The sequence below is a fragment of the Crinia signifera genome, chromosome 1 (assembly GCF_055691185.1).
Source record: "Crinia signifera chromosome 1, ASM5569118v1, whole genome shotgun sequence".
Taxonomy (NCBI): Eukaryota; Metazoa; Chordata; class Amphibia; order Anura; family Myobatrachidae; genus Crinia; species Crinia signifera.
This window is the reverse complement of record NC_139217.1, coordinates 81,739,023-81,765,038: the sequence shown is the minus strand read 5'-3', so window position 1 is coordinate 81,765,038 and position 26,016 is coordinate 81,739,023. Positions and strand designations below refer to the sequence as shown.

The 26,016-nt window shown below is 43.5% G+C and overlaps 1 protein-coding gene across 1 annotated transcript in view; it reads right to left on the bottom strand.

Annotated features, from left to right (window-relative positions):
• The window catches only part of CHIC2 (cysteine rich hydrophobic domain 2), a 39,859-nt gene extending 15,039 nt beyond the window's left edge, over positions 1-24,820 (bottom strand). Inside the window, exons 1-3 of the mRNA XM_083168377.1 lie at positions 24,564-24,820; positions 6,563-6,617; positions 6,323-6,478 (exon numbers count right to left, since the gene is read on the bottom strand). Of these exons, the coding sequence (XP_083024503.1) occupies positions 6,323-6,478; positions 6,563-6,617; positions 24,564-24,685 (333 nt within the window). The 5' untranslated portion in view covers positions 24,686-24,820. The remainder of the gene's footprint in view (positions 1-6,322; positions 6,479-6,562; positions 6,618-24,563) is intronic.
• Positions 24,821-26,016: the final 1,196 nt, after the last annotated feature.

The following is a 26,016-nucleotide window of genomic DNA, read 5'->3' as shown; positions in this document are numbered from 1 at the left end:
TATGATCTGATTTTTTCTTTGTAACATCCCTTATGGGATCCTTATGTTTTACTTCACAATCTTCACATAATGATTTGTTTTGACTAGCAGAAAACTCTTTGTCACATGACATGCAATTTGACTCAATATATTTCTTCTTAGAAACTCTTTTCTTCGGTACAGGGGTACCTTCTGTAGGCACACTATAAGAAATAATAATGTATACTAAGTAACTTGAAAATAAAACATCTAATGCCCAAAACCAAAGGGCTTACCTCCCAGGGGCATTATCCAGCTTAGGGGGAGAAGGCACATCCATATCAGCAACAGCTAACTCCAGCACAGCATGTGATGCCATGAGTAGCGTTTTAGCTCTGTTTAAATAGGGCGCCATAACCCTTAATGCGCCGTCCGTGCAACAGTCAGGATGGCTGAGCGGAACAAATATTGTTTCCGGGAACACACTTTGTGCACACACAGGTAGCTCTGGACGGAAGTAAGACTTCAGCGTACTTCCGCCCTTACAGTGCTTAACACCGCAGCGTGCAGTCGCGGCTTACAGCCCGGACTGCCGCATGTCTCTTAGCCCAAGCTGCCTTCTTATGCCTTGACTCCCGGCCACAGCTGCTGTATCCATGCTGGACAAAAAGCTCCAGAACGTATGTACATACCAACTCCATATGTAGTCACTGCAAACATAACGGGCATATGTGCAGGGGTATAGATGAATCCAATCCCCCTCACATCTTCTCCTCCCCGGGAAGCCACTCCATAATAAGAGGTAACCCTGTTTAAAATAAACAAATACTCCTACTCTGTCCTCTCTAAACGGAGACAGGAAAAAAAGACACTGAGGTGAAGGAGGAGGAGGCTGTTATACCCAAGGTGGGCGGTCCTAGAGAAAAAAACTCCTGTCTAATCTATGGGGGAAGGGAAACATCCCAGTGTTATGGCTGCCATGGGGATCGTAGAAGAAAAATCACTAATGTGATTTGTAGGGAGCAACAAGTCACCAAAACTCAGACACTCCAACTCAGGCCAACGGACCTGTAAAGTACAAACAGAGTACTGAAGTCACTGTCTTGCAACCTGCAAGAACAGTTGGAACAAGATCACAGTAATCGCAATCAGATTACCGCACTGAGGCGGAACAAGATCACAGTAATCGCAATCAGATTACCGCACTGAGGCGGGCGCTCAGTATCCCATATGAACTCCGTAAAAAGGATTTACTGGTAGGTATAAAAATCCTATTTTTACTATCATTCATATGGAATACTGAGGTCTCAATACATTGGAGAGGTCCCAAAGTTTTCAGAAAGGGCGGGAACCTGCGGAGCCTGTTGCAACACCGCCTGCCCAAACTGGGTATCATCTATGGCCAAAGCGTCAAACTTATAAAATTTGACAAAGGTATGTTGACACGACCAAGTGGCAGCTCTACATAGCTGCAATGCTGAAACACCCCGAGCAGCCGCCCAGGATGCGCCCACCGCTCTTGTGGAGTGAGCTCTCACAGAGGCTGGTACCGACAATTGTGCAGCCACATAGGCCTGCCGTATGGTGGAGCGGATCCAACTAGCAATTGATTGATTGGAAGCCGGGCAGCCTTTCTTTTGTGCATCATAAAGCACAAAAAGACACTCTGTCTTAAGGTGCCCATACACGGTATAATTATTGTATACAATATCGCATCACATCTCATCGCACAGGTTTTGCAATGAGATGAGATCTATTACAAAATGTATGCGCAGTTGTGCCACACATAGGGATGCAAACCTGACAAAAAAAATGTAAAAAGTTATACTGCTTGAAAAGGTCAACTAAAATGAATAATAACTGCTCCAATTGTGGTAGAACGTTCATCTTAGTCTTGTTTTGAAGCATTCACTGTGCGAATTGGGCCTGATTTCACCTGATTCTGATGGATCTGGCTGTTAAATCTGCCCTCATCGCATGTGTACTGTATGACATCCGATGCAATGCGTGGTCCTGTGTGCAATGGGTCGGATGTCGGACAGGCTGCACATATATCTTAAGTGCAGCAATCAGACCAGAGCTCTGGGGGGGGGAGGGAGACACGCTGAGAGGCGGGCAAATAAAATAAAAAACACAATACAAATAAATGGGTACCCAAATGGGAGGCTGATTGGCTGAGACTTTTTCATACTCCTGCTGACATCACTGCTGTGGGTGCGGTATGCCTCATGCGGGCTCGCTGTGCTCACCTCAGGTTATATTCTCACTATATGGGCTTCCTGTACTCCTACAAAGGGAGAATAGCCCCTGTAGGTCTGGATCCCGACTGTCAGGCATTTAACAGTCGGCATTCCGAAGATGGTATAGTGACCGTCGGAAAACAGACTGTCAGGAAGTCATCCAAGCATCTACCTCAGGCATGTCCAAACTGTAGCACTCCAGCTGTTGTGGAACTACACATCCCAGCATGCCTTTCCATTGCTTTAGCAATCCCTAAGCATAGGTCCTCAAACTGCGGCCCTCCAGGTGTTTTGAAACTACAGATCCCAGCATGCCTTGCCACAGTTTTGCTATAAGGAAGTGTTAAAACTGTGGCAAGGCATGCTGGGATTTGTAGTTTCACAACATCTGGAGGGCCGCAGTTTGAGGACCCATGCCTAATAGCAACAAAACTGTGGCAAGGCATGATGGGATGCCATAGTTTGGACATGCCTGATACACCTGCTTTAGGATTTGGTGTGACCGGTCTCTTGTACTAACTCAGGCATGTCCAACCTGCGGCCCTCCAGATGTTGTGAAACTACACATCCCAGCATGCCTTGCCATCGTATTGCTATTAGGGAATGCTAAAACTATTGCAAGGCATGCTGGGATGTGTAGTTTCACAACAGCTGGAGGGCCGCAGGTTGGACATGCCTGCACTAACTGCTTTGCTGTGTCTTTTTTATGGAAAGCCATCCTCCCCTGTGAAAAATGCTTGCACGGGCGAGTTTCAGTCCAGCTATATTCAGTAAAAATGCCCAGTGTGGATGCACCTTAAGAAGGGTATAAGCCCCATGCTTAGTATTTTTTTCGACGCTTCACAAAGGCTTCACACAATTGAACATACACTTTTACAGATTCAAGGTCATGTGACCTTCAAATGTAAAAATCAATATTTAAACCTAAAACTTTTTTATGAAAACTATTGGTACCTTAGCATCAAAACAAGACCTAGATAATGAAGGGCTAAAATTTCACATATGAAAGTTACTTTAGGCTGTCTATCATCCTACCAAATTTCATGAAAATGTGAATGGTCAGATAGGAAGCTGTGATGATTTGGCATGGTATGACCATGCAACAAAGATGTACGAGGACATATCTGTATAAGTGCACAAGTCAAAGAACATCTGCAACTGTCTTGAAATCAAGCAACCATCAATTTTTCAACTGCTAACTTTATAATATTAAACACAGATGTAATAAGAGTCCCAAAGGTAAATTCAACTATTATTCAACGTTATGTACTGTGAAAAAGTGAATTGAATCACAATTTGGGGGGCGCATTCAACTGAAGTCCTTTCTGCATGTACGATTTACCCCACACTGTGCAAATACATACAGGATCGGAGAAAGTTCCTGTAGCCATCGATTTTGTGACGGTGGCTGCAAAAATATGGCAGTTATTGGGGATTACATCTCCAGTATTATCCTAAACCGTGTTCAACATACAGGACAGTGAAATTATATTCACACCAGTTATAATTTGGGGTACGCTTCATCAGCTACTTTATCACATACTATTTGGACCACAGTGACTTCTGTACAGTAGTCCAGTTGGCACAAACAGATTTTATAATTATATACGTAAAAACTTTTTACAGTACACTTTAGATGACACTGCAAATGATGCAATATTGTCAAAGATTACCCTTGAGCTCCCTGATAAAAAATATAGAGCACACACACACCGAGTGATTTTACAAAGGATAAAGTAAGTGGCCACATCTAGTAGTATGCGGTCATTGTGCATGCAGCTCAATCAGAGGATATAGGAGGTCATTCTGGTTGATTTGCAGGTCATCTTAATGCCGCCCGAACGCCTGCAGACAGGGCTGTAAACAAAAATCTTGGGGCCCGGTACACTGATATCTCTGGGGCCCCCCAACTGCACACCCAGATTTTTGTTCCATTGAATGCGTTTTTATTATTAGATAAAAATTTATCATTAACGGATGGTGTAATGGTTAGCATTACTGCCTCACAGCACTGAAGTCATAGGTTTGATTCCCACCATGGACCTTACTGTGCGGAGTTTGTAAATTCTCTCCGTGCTTGCGTGGGTTTACTCCCAATCCAAAAATATACTAGTACAGATGAAGCGCCTGTCAGTCAGCCTGAAGAATCGCCAGATCTCCATAGCTGGCGGACAGGAGCTCAATATGAGTGGGAGGTGTGAGAGTCTCACACGCTCGAGCTGCCCCATCAGCAAAGCGGCGGGGAGCAGATTCCGTGAGGCGGAGACAAGCAGGGCGAGTGGGGGTTACGGGGGAGCAGCGGGAAGCCAGGGGAGGGCGGTGACGGGCTCTGACAGAATGGGGCGCGAGCCCCATGCACAGCGGCAATTGCCGATTCTATTGCCAGGAGCAGCTCCATTGAGAGCTGCACCATCTGTAGGTTAATTGGCTGCTCAAAAATTGGCTGCTCAAAAACATTAACCCTAGAATGTCTATGTGCGCATGTAAATGTGGTATGAAATATAGATTGTAAACTCCACTGGGGCAGGGACTGATGTGAATGTTCAAATATTCTCTGTGGAATATGTGTGAGCTAATATAAGAAACCGTTAATAAATAATTAATATTCACTATGCAATTTAATAGGGCATGATGTCATTTAACACAATAGTACTGGTAGCCGGAAGAGTGGGCAAATCAAGGGGGGGGGGGGGGTTACTGGATTGGGGTACGTGTAAGTTTCCTTCCAGGAACCCAGATGAGCAGGCAGCAACTTTATAAACCTAGGGCTGCACTGCTACAGCCATGCGTACAGCCCCTGAGCACCTCAGAGCCTTGGGGCCCCTCACAAGTTTGGGCCCAAGTACGAGTGGCCCCCTCCCCCCCCCGGTCACCTCGCCTGCAGGTTACACCCGCACGCATGTAAATGGATCTTTTGCATAAACATCCATTCGCAGCTTGCGTGCGGGGCTGAAATCATTTGATGGTCACAACTCTCTAGCGCTAAGACAGTCTCTGGTGTCTTAGATCTGCAGTGCCGCTGTATGGGAAGAGGGCAAGCGGTTTCATGGGAAAACCCAGGAAACGCTGGGCGTTCCCATGGGCACAACTGCAGTGTGCGGCCACACACCCCTTGCTTCGACAAGGATATCGCTATTGTCTCATGAGAGCGTGCATTTTTTTTATGGCCATATGGGGGTATTCAATATTGGAACGTTCCGGCAGTCGGAATACCAGGCTATTTTCATTTCATCCGACAGTAACTCGAGAGTCAGAGTTCAATGCTCTGGCTGTTTAGTGTCGTAAAGTCCATGGATTGTTGAAAAATGTCAGTGAATTTAAAAATCTGCATCCGTTTCTGACAAAACAGATCAGACTTAAAAAAAAAAAAAGACGAGTGACGATATTTCCGGTTTGGAAATATTGGCACATATTCAATACACCCCATAGTGCGTACACACTAGACTATATGCATAAAATGTAATTATAACTTGTCGTTATCGTGCATATAGTATAACATTGTCTAATGTGTATGTAGCTTATACACGTACTGTAGCTGCACATAACCTTGAGAACTGCATCTAAATCCTTCCACAAGGAAAGGTTAAAATAACTGATTCAAGTAGTGTTTGCTTCTCAACGTGTGTGTGCATACAGCCTAATGACGCATGTACATATACAGGGTTCTGTTGATGTCAGCAGTATGTCAGATTTGATCATACGTACTTCCTAAAAATACACATAGTAGGGGACATTTGGATACATTTCACAGGCAATAGAGAATCATGGCAAATTTACATAACCTTTGAACAACATTTTCCAACATGCACAATATTCTTTAGGAAACTGAGCAAGGAATATACTGCTCTGAAGGGTGGCACACTCAGCTCATCCTCTACTCAATGTGCCCACTGAGGCTGCCCAAAGGTGGGTAAGCTGCTATATGGCAATAAAAAAAGGCAGAATGTTGCTCTGGGTCCAAGTACAGAGCACATCAAGGATGCCATGTCCTAAAAGACCCTCAATATACCAGGAAGCCCCAGCAGAAATAACGCTAAATCGTCAGCCAAACTACACACCGAGGTGCCAAAAAACAACATTATCTCCAAACGGCACATGGATACATAAATTATGGAATAACTTACTCTTTTACTGAGACACACAACTGGCCACATGCTGCATCCCAGTGTACAGCAGCAACAGAGGCACCCACATAGCAGCCAGCGGACATTAATTGGAAGGTTCTTCTTAAGACAACTGTTGACTCTGTTAATGCTGGATTTAAATTCCTCTGGCGCTACCTAGGAGTGAAACATACATAAAATAAATAACTTACATTACAGATTTCTAGATTCGGTGCACAGGGCCATTTCATGTATACATACTTTGCCAGTTAAAGTTGAAGGGAACTCGGCTTCAAATTTGTTGCTAAGGCCAAACCTAAAAGAAGGAATAAAATGTTAGAGGATTCAATAAGGACACAGGACATCGCCTGTAAGCCTGTATAGCAGGCCTGGCCAACCTGTGGCTTTCCAGATGTTGTGCAACTACAAATCCCATCATGCCTTGCCACAGTTTTGCTATAAGGGAGTGTTAAAACTGTGGCAAGGCACACAGTAGTTTTACAACATCTGGAGAGCCACAGGTTGGCCTGTCCTGCTGTATAGCATGCGAAATAAGCGAATATATATATATATATATATATATATATATATATATATATATATATATAGTCCCGGAAGGGCAGCACACACGCAGTTCAATCGGTGTAATGGTACCGGTGCCCGGACCAAAGGTGGTTCAGGAGGAACCCCACAAATATCTTCCAAGAAGGGGAGCGGCACTCGGACTTGTTGCCTGAAGACGATGTAAAATAAAACATCGAAACGTTGCAGAAATCCTGTGTATCGTGTTTTCACTGACCGAGTGCCGCTCCCCTTCTTGGAAGAGATATATATATATATATATATATATATATATATATATATATATAGATATAGATATAGATATAGATATATATATATATATATATATATATATATATATATATATATATATATATATATATATATATATATATATATATATATATATATATATATATATAGTATATTCATACTATGGGGTGTATTCAATGCCGGGGACGAGCTGTGACAGCAAGCAGTGCATTAGCAGCGAGCCTCACTGTTCGGGGGAATCCTCACTGTCCTGTGACAGCGTGGATTCCCCCGGAACATTTAATACGGTGAGCGAAGAGGTTAAACAGTGAGGATCGCTTGTTTTCTGTGATCCCCGCCATTTAACCCCCTTGCCGGCCGCATTGAATATGGGCCTAAAGGTGCCCATACACGTTAAAATTATTGTATACAATATCGCATCTCATTGCATATCGGTTTTGCGATGAGATCTAGTACAAAAAGTATGTGCTGCACATACTTTTTGTACTAGATCTAATTGCAAAACCGAGATGCGATGAGATGCGATATTGTATACAATAATTGTAACATGTATGGGCACCTTCAGTGCTGTGATTGCCAATATGAAATGTTAAAGGGTTGACCCAATTATTTATTTGTATGTATGATGCAATTATGTACAGAAGAATAACTTTGTAGATGTCAGCATTCAGCAGCTTTATGCCCAATACACACTTAACGAGTCCCCGCTGGTAAGCAGAAACCCGGTATACAAGTGCATACAAACTTGCCAATGCCGGCGATGTCAGGGAGAGACGGTCATGCTGCGGCCTGACAGTTGTTAACAAGGACTCCCTCGTCCGCACATGTTTGGACGAGTGAGGGGGGCATTAACGACCAGTGGGAGTGCGCATGGTTAACAATTATCGGGCAGAAAGCCCTTTCTGAGCGATATTGTGAACAACATTGCCTATAGTGTATAGGGATTTACTTACTGAAGACATGCTGCATACTAACCAGAGGGACCCTGCAACATTACGCACCAGTATAGATAGTGAAGACCAGCATCTTCATGAGAAGTATATATTTTACATTTCTGTACATACAGCCAGGAAAAATGATATGGCACCTGACTTTGAATTTGTGTTCTTACATAACGTAATCTAGTTCTAATATTTGTGCTCTTAAGGTGGTGCAAAAAAAAAAAGAATTTGATTTTACATACAATAGCACTCCATGGGGTAGATCTACTGAGCCTTGGAGAGGGATAAAGTGGATAAAGATAATAAGCCAGATGTATTAAGCCTAAACCAGTGATAACGTGGAGGGTGATAAAGAGCAAAAGTACCAGTATCAGCTCCAGGTTACAGGCTGGGTTCGAAAAATGCCAGGAGCTGATTGGCTGGTACTTTTGCTCTTTATCACCCTCCACTTTATCACTTAAGGCTTACTACAGCTGCCCCAATGTGTTAGTGGCTGTGATTGAAAAATAACAGGAGCTGGCACTGTCTCTCACTCCAAGGTTCAGTACATCTGCCCCCATATGTCGAGAGATGAAAGGTCGACATATTTTTGGGCTAATCTTTATACATTTCATGTTATATGCCCAACATCTGTACAAATACGTATCCTAGTAGACTCAGGGCTAGATTCTCTAAGCTTCAAAAGTGATAAAATGGAGAGTGATAAACAGTTCCTACCTGCCATGTAACAGACTGTGTTGGCTGGCTGTTTATCACTCTCCATTTTATCACTGTTGAAGCTTAGAGAATCTGGCCCTCACTGTGCCAGACACACGACATTCAAGGTGCGCTCGCAACAGGTTATGGTTGCTGATAGTAGTCCACTTGGACAGTAACTCAAGCAAATGTTAAGAAGAAAAAAAAAACTGTCAATCACTGTCATGTTGACCTTTTGAACCCGTCAACCATATGGTGTCGACCGATCATCATATGTACCACTCCCGATCCTCTGAAATTCACCAACGCAGTGATAACTAATCTGTATCCACATCTCAGCAAATTCACTAAAGCTGGGTACACATTGGGTGATATATAGTCAAGGATATTGCACATGTATCATCCAGGGTGCACAGTCAATATCGTTAACGATGCGCTGCTGCAGGTTGTTAATGACCCCTCTCGTCTGTACATGCAGCTCAATCTGACAATTTCGGCACTGACAGATATCGTGAACAATATCGTCCAGTCTGCACGATCAATATCATTCTCCCGCTCCACTGCCGATATAGTTAACTACATCGGTGGCCACGGGAATAACTAATTGTCTACTAGTAATGCTGGGTACACAATCACTTCTCCCCTCACTGAAAACACTGCAATAACCGCTGCCTGGTCATCATAAAAACACAGATGAGCCAGTTAAGCACTGTACACACTGGGCAATATGAGCGATATTGCTCAGTTTAGCAATATTGCTCAGTATATCGTCCGGTCTGTATGCATTCAACAATGGACGATGGGCTCTCACGCGAGTCTATATAAATGCACAGAATACCCAACTGCCATCTAACCCTACGGATCTCTCAGTAATGGGCAGACAGAAGATTACTGTTGATAATACCAAAGGGCCTATACAGAAATCACATACAGAGCACATGGCTCATTTTGTAGGTACATCTCAGAAATCCTGACAGCAGAAGGATACAACCTATATCAGCCCTTTACAACCAATTCTAAGCGGTTTTCATGTCAATGGTTCCTACAAAGAATAGAGAATATTTTACATTGATTGGTTACTTTCTAAAATAGGTGACATTTTTAGGGTGTGTTTCATTTAGAACAGACACAGTAGCCAAGAGCGCACATTTTCAGGCTCTTCCCTATGGGGGGCAAGGGAATCTGCAATGTTATTGCGGAGGGGAAGGGTCAGCATTGTTACTGTTGCTCATCGTCACTCAATGCATTCCTATGTCCATCTCCCTTTCAGAACCTATTACCAACTAGAAGTTTCCCTTTTAAATAAAGAACTAGACTGTCTGGCACTTATCCATTATTTGCTGATGTAAAAGTATGCAGAAACCATTAGCTAGTGTGAACAGCAAAGATTCGTTTTATTACTCTTTTCCACATAGAGATGAAAAATATTTTGAAAGCACCGTTTGGCTGGAGTAGGCCTGATTTATGTAAATGCGGTTAATGAAGCCGCACCAAACTGGAAATATGCAGCATGAGGGTTGTTTCCCTACTCGCAGACACACTCTTCTAAAATTGAAGCTTTCACCATCTCCTTGTGGATTTTCCTAGATCTTAGTAATTATTGTTCCTTAAATGCAAACCATTTATTAAGGTTTTTGTTTTGTTTTTTTTAAAACACAGCGTACTACACTGGGTGATTTAGAAAGATAATGTAACAAAACAATACTATGGTAGAAGGAAAAAAGGGTCCCAAACGCAATCTGCCAAGAAAGGATAATCTTCAAGCGGTGTACACATTTGACCGACCCGATATGTCCTGCCACATGTAGCTACTGGATGGGCATCAGTGGTGTCACTAGGTGGGGGATATCAGTGGTGACCCCAAAGTCTCAGAACTGATGACCGCACCCACCATCTCCAGGGATTATGGACACGACCCCAAAGAGAAGAAAATGGGGTCCGTGTGAGGACCCGCCCCTTTAAATTAGAGCATGCCCCCTTTTCAGACAGCTGCTCAAAAGGCACAGTCGGGGGGGGGGGGGTCAATGCAGAATAACACCTCTGGCAGGCACATATTAATTACACAGGTTCTGTGGCAGTTTAAAACCAGGTGAAAGCCAGCCAAAGAACCTGTGTAATTAATATGTGTCCCGGATTAAAGGGATGAGTTGGTCACCCTAGTGACAACCCAATGCGTGTCGAGAAACGTATGTGCAGCCATTTATATTCTGAGGCTATTGTAGTGCTCAACACAGGATGAGTGATAATGTGGAGTAAAGGTCATATTTATCAAATATATTTTGCAGGTATTATTCTGAAGACTGACATTTTTTGGATACCCATAACATGTATGCATATTATGAGTAGGATGGAGGTTCCCCCATTTCTGGGGGAAAAAAAAAAAGTTTGGAATTTGTTAGCTAGTGCCATCTAAAAGACAGCAGCAGCCATATCCAGCAGATTCTATTGTGAGAAGTAATGGCTACTGGCAAACATGTGATATGATCACATGACCACTTTGCAGGGATGGGCTAATATCAGAGATCCTGGATGTGCTTCATAAAACACAACTTCTTGTAGCCACAAACAATGGTGATAAGAAATTCTAATGATCAGGTCTAGAGCTGCCAAGAACATAATTCTGGCACACTACAATTTGCTGGTAACCATAGACATAACAGATGTCTCACATGCCTCTAACAATTGCAGTAAACTGGCCACTTATAACAATCAAGCCCATGACTAATGAGGATGAACTCGTTACAGACAAAACTAAGAGAATGACACCCTGCTCACCAGATCAATTGTGGTTCAGGGTCCAGAGAACTTGTCCAAAAATTGTTTATTTTCTAGGATAGGGGTGGCGTTCAGAATCCCGACCGCCAAAATCTCGACACTTTCTCCCTCCTGGGGTGTCCACGACACCCCTGGAGGGAGAATAAATTAGTGTGCCGAGCATAGCGAGGATCGGACCCGCTGCGTGGCGAACGCAGCGAGCCCGCTAGGGGGGGCGATCCACGTCCCCCCTTGTCGGGATTTCGGCGGTCGGGATTTCGGCGGTCGGGATTCCAGCGTCGGGATTTTGAACGCCGGGATCCCGACCGCTGGGATTTCATACTGCTTCAGGTACAAGGCCATGCCCCATTTTTGTGTTCACGCTTTTGGAATGACATTGGCATGACCCTATGTCAAGCCTCAGTTTTTAGTTAGGCTGGGGGTGAGACAAGCACAGTGAAAATGTGCAATTTACAAAATCTTCCCATTATTAAAAAAAAAAACTATTACCTTTTCAATTGCTTCCAGTGAGACAGGTCACAGGTTTTAATCCTAGGTATGGATGCTAAACAATGTTGTTTAAACTAAAATGATATTTGTTCATTTAGAAAATAGGACTGTATTTAGTCTGTCTTCTGAAAAAAATAGGTTTTCAATATATCAATATTTATCTTGCCTCCGGGCAACTGGGACAAACTTACGCCGTGCATGTACATATTCATTGTTGTAACACAAATCATACAAAATTTTCAACTGTCCGATATTAAACTTTGCTCAGCTGAAACATTGATTTTTAGCTTGAACTAACCGACAATGCCACTAAAAATGTACATTGACATAAAGAATACCCTACAACAGTGGTTGCCAAACTGTGTGCCTAGGCACCCTGGGGTGCCTCAGGACACTTGCAGACTGGGTGCCTTGGGTTAGTGGACCAATATCAATTCATATTATTTATGGTCAATGTACCAGGCAAAACCAGTGTTGGTGGCTGCCAATCATAACATATGTGGACAAACAGAAGCAAATCCTGTCCCTCACCACATAACTGTGACATACAAACACAATGCACTTAATTAAATTTTTTTTTCTGAATAAGAAGCATTTGGCCTAGGGGTGCCTTGAAAATATTTTGATGCTCTAGGGCGCCGTGATTCAAAAAAGTTTGGGAACCACTGCCCTACATTACCCTACTAAAGCTTTCAGGACCGAGGGGTTAGTTTGCTCTCAGTCTGACAAAAATATATAATTAAATGCTCCACTAGCTATATTGAAAGCATGGTTGGTGTTGGTACCAGGACCAACTGCAAGGATTTTATGTTGGTATAAAAATCGAATATTCTCCACTCAGACTTAAAAAATGGAATGTATGATAATTTACAATAACATTAAAAAGGCCAAGATGTGTATGTAATTTAGTAAGTATGATCTCACTGGAAGAGCACTTCCTTCTCTTTTTCGACATCTATTCTTTCTGGTCTCCAAGACTTATTCAGCATTTCTCTTAGGGTGCATACACGTGGGGCGATATTTTCTTATTTTCTACGGGACTGGTAGAAATTAAGCACAAAACCCCAGTGTGTATGCTCCATAGCGATGACCGCATCGCCAGTTCAGATATTTAGTACATGCAATCAAGATCTAGTCAGATCACCTGCGTATGCATAAAAACACTGATCAGCAGAGATTGCTCAGCAAACATCACTGTGTGTGTATAGGGCGATGTGTGCTAAGCGATCTGTGCTAACTAGATTGCTCAGCATAAAAGTAAAACAAACATCACCCCATGTGTATGGGGCTTTAGGTACTTGTTTCCTATCTGGGCGCCCAGGTTTTCTACGTACGGCACCGTAATGAAATCGGATCGCATCGCATCGTACACATACACGATATTGAACGATGCGATGCGATGCGATCCGATTCGATTTCCCATAGGAAACAATGTTAAATGGCTCAATTTAGCCAAATTATCATAGGAACAATAGTAAATGGGCCAAAAACACCCCTGAACATTGAAATGTCCCCCCAAAAGTAGTTGACGCCACCCCGCCATCAACGTGAACCCGAAGCGTGGCGAGCGCAGCGAGCCCGCGAGGGGCGGCGGTACGCGTCCTCCGACCTTTTCATGCCCTACTATCCACTAGGGCGTGGAGTGAGAATATGCAACAGGAAAAGATTGGGTAGGTCTGTCAATGCGCCAGGCAGCCCACTGATGGGTACACTCAACAGTGGTACCCTTGTTCCACTTAAATACAGAATACAACAAGACAATGGATGTGAGTGTTCCCTCCACAGGCGCCAAATACAATATGGAATGGGAGAAAAGAGCAAAATACACCCCTTAATGATGGGTAACGGTCCTCTTCTCCCAATATCAGACAAAGCCAATGGTATTGAATCAAAACAATACCGTACGTCCCTCCTAGTGGGTAGCGTCTCCTCTTCTCCCAAATTTGGAATGCAATAGCTGATGCTAACAGAGTTTCACCGTGAAGGATGCCGGTGGACCGGGAGACTTGTCCCCAAGGGGTTCACTCCAGGGAATACCCAAAAATGAGGGAACAAATAATAGTGCAACTCCACTTTTATTTTTCAAAAAACACACAAAATAAACGTTAAAAAAGGAGGACAAAAAGATAAAACAATGGCCAATTACCACAGTTGGTGGAGAACTGGATGAAAACAGCTCTCTATCTGCGCTTTTTAAATGAAGGTCAACCCGGAATCGGCCTCCACAAACAGGCAGGTAGGTATCAGGTCCAAAGTCCTCTCAAATGTCCCCTCCAAATGGTAGCTGGGAACTCCAAGCGCGCTTTCGACCGTCCCTACGGTCTTTTTCAAGGAGAGTGCTCCCAGCCACACTCTGCACATGTTAAATCCAGAAGGCTAACCAATCAGAAAGCCCTTTTCCCGATTGGCTGATTTCCAGCCAAACAGAACATAATGACACAAACCACTAGAGAGAAAAATACACATACAATTCGGGCTCCAAACAAATTAAGAAAATGAAGGTCACAATTACATCTAATAAACAGCGTTTTCTATGTATTCGCCATTGATGATGAAAAAAATAGTGTATGACTGTGTTTACAAGCGGATAATAGATTATACCGTCCAGACGGTATAATCTATTATCCGCTTGTAAACACAGTCATACACTATTTTTTTCATCATCAATGGCGAATACATAGAAAACGCTGTTTATTAGATGTAATTGTGACCTTCATTTTCTTAATTTGTTTGGAGCCCGAATTGTATGTGTATTTTTCTCTCTAGTGGTTTGTGTCATTATGTTCTGTTTGGCTGGAAATCAGCCAATCGGGAAAAGGGCTTTCTGATTGGTTAGCCTTCTGGATTTAACATGTGCAGAGTGTGGCTGGGAGCACTCTCCTTGAAAAAGACCGTAGGGACGGTCGAAAGCGCGCTTGGAGTTCCCAGCTACCATTTGGAGGGGACATTTGAGAGGACTTTGGACCTGATACCTACCTGCCTGTTTGTGGAGGCCGATTCCGGGTTGACCTTCATTTAAAAAGCGCAGATAGAGAGCTGTTTTCATCCAGTTCTCCACCAACTGTGGTAATTGGCCATTGTTTTATCTTTTTGTCCTCCTTTTTTAACGTTTATTTTGTGTGTTTTTTGAAAAATAAAAGTGGAGTTGCACTATTATTTGTTCCCTCATTTTTGGGTATTCCCTGGAGTGAACCCCTTGGGGACAAGTCTCCCGGTCCACCGGCATCCTTCACGGTGAAACTCTGTTAGCATCAGCTATTGCATTCCAAATTTGGGAGAAGAGGAGACGCTACCCACTAGGAGGGACGTACGGTATTGTTTTGATTCAATACCATTGGCTTTGTCTGATATTGGGAGAAGAGGACCGTTACCCATCATTAAGGGGTGTATTTGCTCTTTTCTCCCATTCCATATTGTATTTGGCGCCTGTGGAGGGAACACTCACATCCATTGTCTTGTTGTATTCTGTATTTAAGTGGAACAAGGGTACCACTGTTGAGTGTACCCATCAGTGGGCTGCCTGGCGCATTGACAGACCTACCCAATCTTTTCCTGTTGCATATCTGTTTTACCCCCATAGGGTTGGTCAGTCAGAGCTGCCTATATGTTCGGTTATAGAGATCACCGTAAAACTCTCCTAGAGAAATTATTTAGGGATGATGGAGACCATATTGACTTGTTGGATCAGGATCTTGAGACCATTATGAAAAAACTTGAAACAACACTCCTTAAAGAAAATAAAATCTGGTGGGAGGTGGTCACTTTAGAAAAATATTTAAAACATGAAATCATCCCCAAAGGTCTCCAGATTAATAAACATGCCACCTTTGAGTCCTCTTCTGTCTCCTTTAAAGACGACTGGGAAAAAATCATTACCGGTTGCTCATTTAGATTAATAGAACTTATTATACAGGAGAGAAAGAGTGAACTCAATAGGTTAGATGAAGAAATTAAGAAATCTAAGGACCTCATCAGTCCTTTCAAAGACACCCCCGAATATAAAGAACTTGAAAAACGGATAGAACTCTCTATAAAAAAATCAGAGAAAAGTCTTTTAGACAGAAAAATTAGAAAATTTATCAGGGATAAACGAGAGGCCAATGAGGACATAGATGATGGGGTTGAGGATGAAATCGATCTCCATAGTCCAGGTTGCCCCCATTTCTCCAATAAAAGGGATGGGATTTCAAATGCCCATCGAAGAGACCCCCCAGTCAGAAGGAACCGTACCCCTGTAAGGATGAGAAAAAACAGAATGGCCGTTAGGGAAAGGTGGAGATCCCCCAATTCGTTTAGGCCTAATTACGAACGGAACACCGTCAATAGAGGTAACCCTCCTTGGAGGGCTCATTCCCCTTTTTCAATAAAAAGGAGATTTAGGGACAGGGATGAAGGGGGGAGAAACAATAGAAGATTCACCCCGGAATATCTTGTATCCCAGAGAGCACCTGTTTCTAATGAATCCTGGTTGCCCAGGGAGGACCATAACACCAGATCCAGAATTTCCCAAGAAGATAGGGAGATTCACACTCCCATCAATATGAGGAATAGATATGATCCCTTAAGACACGAGCCCAACAGGGTGCGTTTTTTAGGGGGGAGAGATGTCGACCATCATCGACGTTGACTGCGAAACCTGCCACAAAAAGGGGCAAAAGGGGGGGCACAAAAAAGAAGATCATTAGAAAAAGGAAAAAACATAAGAGCAAGAGGGGTGCACTACTAGTTCCATCTAATGAATCAGGAGAACCCACAGGTGAAACCATTAAGATTTTTAATATTAGCAAACATGCCTTATCCCCTTTAGAATTGAGTGTATTACAAAAAGGTCTCAAATATGCCCCCACTCATAATCTAAATCATTTCGAAACCTTCGTCGATATACACAAGTTTGTGAGGAAATTGTGTATTAAAAAGTTTTTCTTGTCTAAGGAATCCGAACAACCTACATCCACACAGATAGAGTCGGATATTAACTATGACAAATTCAAACCGAAGTCTTTGTTCTTTCCGGCCCATGTGAAGGGAAATTATATTGAGACTTTTAGTAACCTTGTACAGGAGGATATAAAAAAGATCAAACCAAACAGAGTTAAATATAATTTGTCTCTGAAAGAAAAAGCAGCTTTGAAAGATCTGGGCGATAACAAATCCATTACGATTAAACCCGCCGATAAAGGCGGTGGAATTGTCGTGATGGATAGAGACTGGTATGTGAAGGAGGTTCTGTCTCAAATCGAGGACAGGTCTGTGTATCAGAAGCTACGCACTGACCCGACGGAAGCTATCCAGAAAAAACTAAAAAACCTTTTAGATAAATATAAACAAAAAGGAGTTCTGGATGAGAAAAATGTCAAATACTTGTATAATGAAGAACCATCCATTCCTGCTATTTACCTTTTGCCGAAAGTACATAAGAGTGTGACCCACCCACCAGGAAGACCGATAGTGTCTGGGACCAACTCCATAACGGCAAACTTATCCGAATATATTGATTACCATCTTCAACCACTAGTTTTATTGAATTCCTCCCACCTTAAGGATACAAAAAGTGTTTTAAATCTCCTTCCTACTATTGAATATGTTGAAGGGCTTACTATGGTCACTGCAGACGTTAAATCTTTGTACACCATTATAGACCACAAGATAGGCCTTCAAGCAGTGAAAGAATACCTACGCACCAGCACTTTGAATTCTGATTTACAGTCTTTTTTAATGAAGGGGGTAGAATTCATTTTAAGTAATAATTATTTTTTATTCGAAGGAGTTTTTTATCTACAGAAAACGGGAACCGCCATGGGCACCAGGTTCGCCCCGAGTTACGCTAACATCTTCATGGGCCAGTGGGAGAAAGACGTAGTCTGGTCTAATAATGCGTACGGGGCGGACCTGGTGTCATGGAGAAGATATATAGATGACATTATCTTTTTTTGGAAGGGTTCCGATGAAGATTTGATTTTATTTTGTAACCATCTTAATTCAAACAATCGGAATATCGACCTTAGTTTTGTCATGGATAAGGCCAGCATTGACTTTTTAGATTTAACTATTTTCATTGATAACGCGATGATTAAAACTAAAACTTTTAAAAAGCCAACAGACTCTCAGTCATATATTCAACGTGACAGTTGCCACCATGCCCAATGGCTCGATGCAATCCCTGGGGGTCAACTGAAAAGGCTGAGACGCAACTGTACAGATGAAATGACTTTTTGCGAACAATCCAACAATATGGCTAAGAATTTTTTGAAGAGTGGCTATGATCCTTCATTCATCGAAGACAAAATTATTCAGACTGGAGCTTTAGACAGGGGGGATCTCCTTAGAGATGCCCCGGTGAAACCTAAGAATGACAAATTCTCTCTGGCATTTATTACAGGATATAATGCCCAATATAAGGCCATTGAAAGATCTTTTCACAAAAATTGGAGCATTCTAAAAATGGATTCGGTCCTGGGGACCTTTCTTCCGGAACGTCCAAAATTCATTTATAGGAGGGCTCCCACTATAAAGAACAAGATAGTTCGGAGTTTCCTCCCCACCACCCAATCAAAGGGCAAAATCCTCACTAAGGGCTTTCACCGGTGCGGTTTGTGTAAAGGCTGTAGAGAGATTGCCAGTCAGGGCATCTCCAAAATTACTTCTACATCTATAAATGGAATATCAACCACCATAGACGATTTTATAACCTGCAATACCAGTAATGTGGTCTACGTAGTGGAATGTTCATGTCACCTGTTCTATATAGGTCGTACTTCTAGACCTTTAAAAGTGCGGGTGGCTGAACATCTCAATAACATCAAAAAAGGTCTAGCCACACATTCCTTATCCCATCATTTTAAAATCAAACATGATTCATCCCCCAAGCATTTATTACGTTTTTTTGGTTTAAAACATGTTACGGGAAACCAAAGGAACAAAAGCACTACAAGCACTTTAGCAAAGGAGGAGATGCGTTGTATATACAATTTTAACACCTTGGCTCCAGGGGGTTTAAACCTGGATTTCGAAGTGAAATGGTTCTTATAATCATGTATCCTAGTGGGAATTTTGCTTTTAGTTTTATATTTACCTACCAGTCTTTTTTAATGCTTTTAATGTTTTTATGGTATTCTGTGTGTTTTTATATATTTGTATCTAATTGTGTCATTCATCTGTATTTTTGAGGCGGACCGCTTATGAAACGATCCTATCTGGCACCTTGAATTGTGCACCTTATGTGACAGCTTTAGTCCCCATCCAAGATGGCTTCTACCACGCCATAGACGGAAGCGGGGCATATGTGCGTCCACAAGTTTACATATTGTCCGGAACTGGCGTTTCGTATGACAGCCGCAGTCCCCACTCAAGATGGCTGCCACAATGCGAGAGACGGAAGCGGGGCACGGGCGCTTCCGCTGACCTGCACACTATCCGGATCTGGCGTCCTTGACAACATGTGTAGCGCCTGTGGAGACCGGAAGTTGGGCGAATCAATGCTGGGACGGCAGGGTCTGTCTGCCGGCCAGATCCTTCAACATAATGGAGACTATTTGTGAGCCGGAAGCGGGACAGATATGCGTCTGGACGGTATAATCTATTATCCGCTTGTAAACACAGTCATACACTATTTTTTTCATCATCAATGGCGAATACATAGAAAACGCTGTTTATTAGATGTAATTGTGACCTTCATTTTCTTAATTTGTTTGGAGCCCGAATTGTATGTGTATTTTTCTCTCTAGTGGTTTGTGTCATTATGTTCTGTTTGGCTGGAAATCAGCCAATCGGGAAAAGGGCTTTCTGATTGGTTAGCCTTCTGGATTTAACATGTGCAGAGTGTGGCTGGGAGCACTCTCCTTGAAAAAGACCGTAGGGACGGTCGAAAGCGCGCTTGGAGTTCCCAGCTACCATTTGGAGGGGACATTTGAGAGGACTTTGGACCTGATACCTACCTGCCTGTTTGTGGAGGCCGATTCCGGGTTGACCTTCATTTAAAAAGCGCAGATAGAGAGCTGTTTTCATCCAGTTCTCCACCAACTGTGGTAATTGGCCATTGTTTTATCTTTTTGTCCTCCTTTTTTAACGTTTATTTTGTGTGTTTTTTGAAAAATAAAAGTGGAGTTGCACTATTATTTGTTCCCTCATTTTTGGGTATTCCCTGGAGTGAACCCCTTGGGGACAAGTCTCCCGGTCCACCGGCATCCTTCACGGTGAAACTCTGTTAGCATCAGCTATTGCATTCCAAATTTGGGAGAAGAGGAGACGCTACCCACTAGGAGGGACGTACGGTATTGTTTTGATTCAATACCATTGGCTTTGTCTGATATTGGGAGAAGAGGACCGTCACCCATCATTAAGGGGTGTATTTTGCTCTTTTCTCCCATTCCATATTGTATTTGGCGCCTGTGGAGGGAACACTCACATCCATTGTCTCGTGGAGTGAGAATAGAATAGTGTGGCGAGCGCAGCGAGCCACCGAGCCCGAAGCGTGGCGAGCGAAGCGTGGCGTGCGCAGCGAGCCCCGCGAGGGGACGCGGATACCTTCACAGTTATACGCGTCCCCTCGCGGGCTTCCCAGGTGTCCATGGCGACGCGGACACCTGGGAAGCCCGCAAAGGGACGCGTTTACCTGTGAAGGTATCCACGTCCCCTCGCTGCGCTCGCCACACTATTCTATTCTCACTCCACGCCCTAGTGGATAGTAGGGCATGAAAAGGTCGGAGGACGCGTACCGCCGCCCCTCGCGGGCTCGCTGCGCTCGCCACGCTTCGGGTTCACGTTGATGGCGGGGTGGCGTCAACTACTTTTGGGGGGACATTTCAATGTTCAGGGGTGTTTTTGGCCCATTTACTATTGTTCCTATGATAATTTGGCTAAATTGAGCCATTTAACATTGTTTCCTATGGGAAATCGAATCGGATCGCATCGCATCGCATCGTTCAATATCGTGTATGTGTACGATGCGATGCGATCAGATTTCTCTACGGAGAATAGCATGGTGCGCAATTAACTTAGTGGGCGCCCAGATAGGAAACAAGTACCGGGCTTTACTGTGGGCGCTTTCACATCGCCAGAATAACCTGGGTTATTGCCGGGTGGAGGTGCAGCGTGAAAGCACCAAAGTGAAATGTCCCTGGCCAAGCAAACCCAGCATTTAAACCCGGGTTTACTGAAGGGTTAAATAGGGGTCGATATGCAGTGTGAAGGCTTCTTACACTGGTTATTTCAACCCATCAATCAGCAAAAAGGTGCGATATTTAACTGCCATGGTCAATTTGGAGTGATGAAGAGGTGAAACACTGCCAAATACTGTGCCACCTTCCTCCCGAAATAGCTGTACAGTATGCTAGAGAATGTCAGACCCTGAAAACCTCTCACTGGCTGAATCATACAGCAGTATAATAGAACAATAATGAACCCTGGGCTACACACACGCTCCATCAGCCATAATTGTGGCAATGATGTGAGCAATCCTTATATCTCTCTTTTTACATCGCAAACCCAGGTCAGACAATAAATTTGAATCTGGATCTGATCAAGGTTCAAACCCTTTCACATTGCAGTTTTGGCCCGGGTTATTGCTAGGTTTGTTCCTTTCACACTAAACCCATGTAAAACATTGTGGGGGAAATTTACTAAGATGTGTATTCTACTTCACATGTGATGTTTCTATGGGCAACCAATCAGAATCTACTTCTTATTTAGCACCCTCTAGAAGATAGTAGACAGGATCTGATTGGTTGACCCATAGTAACATCGCATATGAAATAGAATACACATCTTAGTAAATTTCCCCCTGTGGATGTATTTTAAAATGGATTTTTCTGGCTCACAATGCTGAGGTGTCAAAAGTTAATAAAAGTGGGTCTGGGGACTGCTCTAAGCAGTGCAGCAATCATGGCAAGCATCTTTGTAATATTTTGTAGATAATGTCCTCCTCTACAGTGCCTGTAATTTTCTCTGATTTCAGCTTCCCTTCTTATCCTCAGCAGCTCCCTCACCACCTCATCGCTACAATTTGCCATTATGAAAGTGAAGTATTTAATAATAGGATATATACAGTGTGCTACCTCTGAGCAGGGATCTGGATGCAAACATCAAGACAGAAATAAATAATAAGCACCTTTTTGTGAGACCCAGGCTGATTGACCCAAGTCTCTCACTGCACACAGTCACGAGTTCGACCAGTGTTAAATCCGGGTAGAAATGCCAGGTTGCTCGATCAGGGTTACAACCCTTTTACACCTAAATCCCAGATCTGACTCTGTATTTGGAACACTGTTCCAATTCGGGATTTTCCCTGTTTACACTGCAGACCCTGAATATTCCTGGACCAGCACACTGGGGGAGGGGGCAGCGCTTGGAGATGACATCATGCAAATATAAAAACAAGAACAGAATTTAACATTCATGTACTATATAATATTTGTTCGATAAACAAGATGCCTTATTTATAACATTGTACGATTATCTGAATACATGATTAATCCAAAAACAGTATAATATGCGATTCCTGAATATTTAGTTAGATGTGAATAATTAAATATTTTTTGTTAAGCGCTGCAAAATGTGTCTGCATTATATAAATAACTGCTGCAAAAAGAACTGATTAACCCATCACACTGATAACTTGAGAATTCTATGAACACATGGTCACACCTATTTACATAGAAAATATGTTCAAAGCCAAAAACTTGCTGGCAGAACCAATGAACTAATTTTATTGACTTAAGGGTCATTCCATGGTAACAAACGTTATATTTTGAACACATCATGTAAAATATTTTTTTGAGCATGTGTTTTGATTATTTTGTTTGTGTGGCACATGATATGCTTTAATTTTGATGCATAGATTGTCATGAAAACAGATAACAAATGTTACATGAAAAGGACATTTTCATGGAATGGCCCTTAAGTGTTTATAAACTTGTGAAAGGGAGCAAACAAAATAATAGTTGTGAATGAGCCACTAAAACTGCAAAAGCATGAATGTTAAGGATTGTGATCTTCCTTTACCAAGGCCTCAGTTAGCATGGCAATCCTACCCAACGGGCCAATATGTTGGTATAGGAGAACAACCCGCCAGCAGCTTAGGCTAACCATGCAAAAACTACTCTGATAAACACTTAAGTTAAAATGACAATCCATCACTGAATGACCTAGAGCAGCGATCCTCCCGGGATGCAGTTATAATCATGGTGGTCAGTTGTCGGTATCAGACTGCAGCAAGAACACCGGATCGTTAAAATGGATTATGGTCTTGACAGCCAGTATCCCGAACATAAGTATGCTGGGGCAGGTCAGACTGGGGATTGGGGGGGGGGGGGGGGGTTAGGTTTTAGCACTAAGGGGGGACTTAGGGTTAGGCTGCAGGGGGAGAGGGGTTAGGTTGAGGCATTCACAAGGGGTTGAAAGGGTTAGGGAGTATGTTAGGTTAATGCAGCAAAGTACAGGGGTTATGGTCAGGCTGAGGTGATGGGTTAGACTGCAAGTAGGGAGGGATAGTGGGTAGAAGGAGAGGGTTAAGTCACCTACAGAGCACCTCTCGGGATTCTCCTATCATGATTCTGGGTCAGTTATGACCACCAGCATCCCCATTACCAAGATAATGTATGTATCCCATCTGCCCACATACTGTGGTGTATTCAATGCTTTCTGCGAACTGCGACAGCGAGTATTTAACTGACCCCTTGCCACATGCCATTTCCCCCCTCGCTAGTTTTTTGGAGCGAGCATATGCGGCCGCTAAAAAAAGAGAGGCTCGTGGCTAAATGCAGCAGGTTCTCTGCATTAGCCCCCAGCCTAGCTGTTTGGGGGAATCGGGATATCCCCGGCGCATTGAATATGTGTGGTACAGGGATCCTGACAGTCATTAGCCCGACATCAGGATCCCGACTGGCCGGACTCAGACCGCATGTGAGCGCAACTAAGCCCCTTGCGGGCTCGCTGTGCTTGCCACGCATCGGGCACTGTGGCTCGCTACCTATTCTATTCTCCCTCTATGGGGGTCGTGGACCCCCACGAGGGAATATAGCAGGTGGCTGTCAGGTAAATGCCTGTCAGGACCCCATCCGGCACCACATCGAATAGGGCGAGTGGCTGTCACAGCAAGGATCCCTGGTTTTCAACGATCCCTGCTGTATAACCCCCTCACCGGCCACATTGAATACACCCCATAGACCGGATATCCACACTTGCTTGGCCACAGGCGACTTAATACCTCAGGTAAATTGACTTATAATGTGCCATTGATATACTTAAAATCTGGACAGTTAGGAGTTCTTGAGGGCCACACTGGAACCTTTGATCTAAGCCATGGGGTAACGCAACCATTTGCCAGACTCCCTGGTCTTGCAGTGCAACCTTCTACAAGGCCATTGGCTTTGTTTACTGACCCCCTGCCAAACCCCTTGGCATAAGTCACATAGCAGCAACAGACTAATACCGTCCTCTCTACTGCCGATTTAAACCGGGCCACCAGACGCCCCCGCAATCATTTGTGTAGCTCCAGCCCCCTCTCCACAGATGCCTCGCTAAAGCCTTACACTGTGACATGCCCACATCCCCGCACCACCACCGGGTCAGGCGCGTATTTCAGAAGCTGCTCCTCCAGGGCCCGCTCCTCGTCCTCTTCCTCCTCTTCGTAAATCTCATCAAAGTCCGCCATTCCGGTGCTTCTGCCAAGCTGGGCGCGCAGCGGAGACCACCGCCGCTACTGCCCGGTGCCGTTACCAGGAAGCTAAGGCCGCCATAGCCTGCCGCTGCGTCACGACGTGGCCACATCCGCTAGACGTCACCCGAGTCACGTGATACACAGCGCCACACAGGCTTCGTTTTTTTTTTTTTTTTATTGTAGATTTTTTTTACTTTATTGTTACGAAGGATTCCACACACAGTGGTTCTAGATATAGCTGCACTAGGATGCCCTTTCAGCTTTTCTTCATGTGACATTATATTTTCAAAGAAAGGAAATTCTTTGTCCTCTTTTGCTATGAAAGATATAAACATATTCCATATACTTTATTCAGGATATTAAAATACATAAAGGGATATTTAAGAAAGTTTAATAACCTTTTTTCCCCCAGTTTCTACTTCATTTTCTTCCAGTGCTACTAAACAGATGTGTTATAAGGTAGGCAACCATGGTTATAATACATGTTTTATATAATCTTTTTATTTCAATATTATATAAAAATATACATTTTATTCTTAACAGCTCAGCCAATAAATATCTGTCAGTGATTATTTGATTATGAATTATTATCTACCTGTAGCTTTCGGGGCATCTAAAGTAAGATTATGACAAGCTATAAGTAGACATTTTGGTGCCCTGTGCCAGATGTGGGAGGGGTTTGTACCATGCTTGCCTAAATGCGAGAGGCTTCCGACTTTCACTTGAGCCTCCCGCTGCCCCACAAAGCCCCACATTCCTCACCGGTTTCTGCGCCCCCCTTCATTAAAATATGAACTGTGCATGCGCGCATCCGGAAATGATGGGGGGCGGAATGTGCAAGGAAGACTTCACAGCCGGTCGCCGTGGGCTGTGGGTAGCGGTGGCCGAGCTGCTGCGCGTACGCTGACAGGAAGTCAGTCTGTAGTGCCTTGGGAGGAGCAGGGGAGCTGGCAAGCAGGCCTCTGCTTCACTTCAGCTGGTCCTGCCCACCACAGTCACAATAAACTCTGTGCATCAGGCCAGCCAGGACTTCCTGTGGTACTTCCTCATCTTTGCGGCCACCGGTACGCCTGTTACGTTAGCCGCTACTTAAACGTACGTAAGGATTTTCAGTGAGGGATCCGGTACAAATCTGCTATAGACACCCTGGGGGGAATTTACTAAGCTAAAATCATATAAAAAAAATTGTATTTGTATAGTAAAATACAAATTTTTTATGTGCATACGTATTTTCAGGATTTCCTATCCTGAAAATACATAAATTCATATTGATGGCACATTCGTATTTGTAAATACAAGTATGAATGGATACGCAATGGATAGAA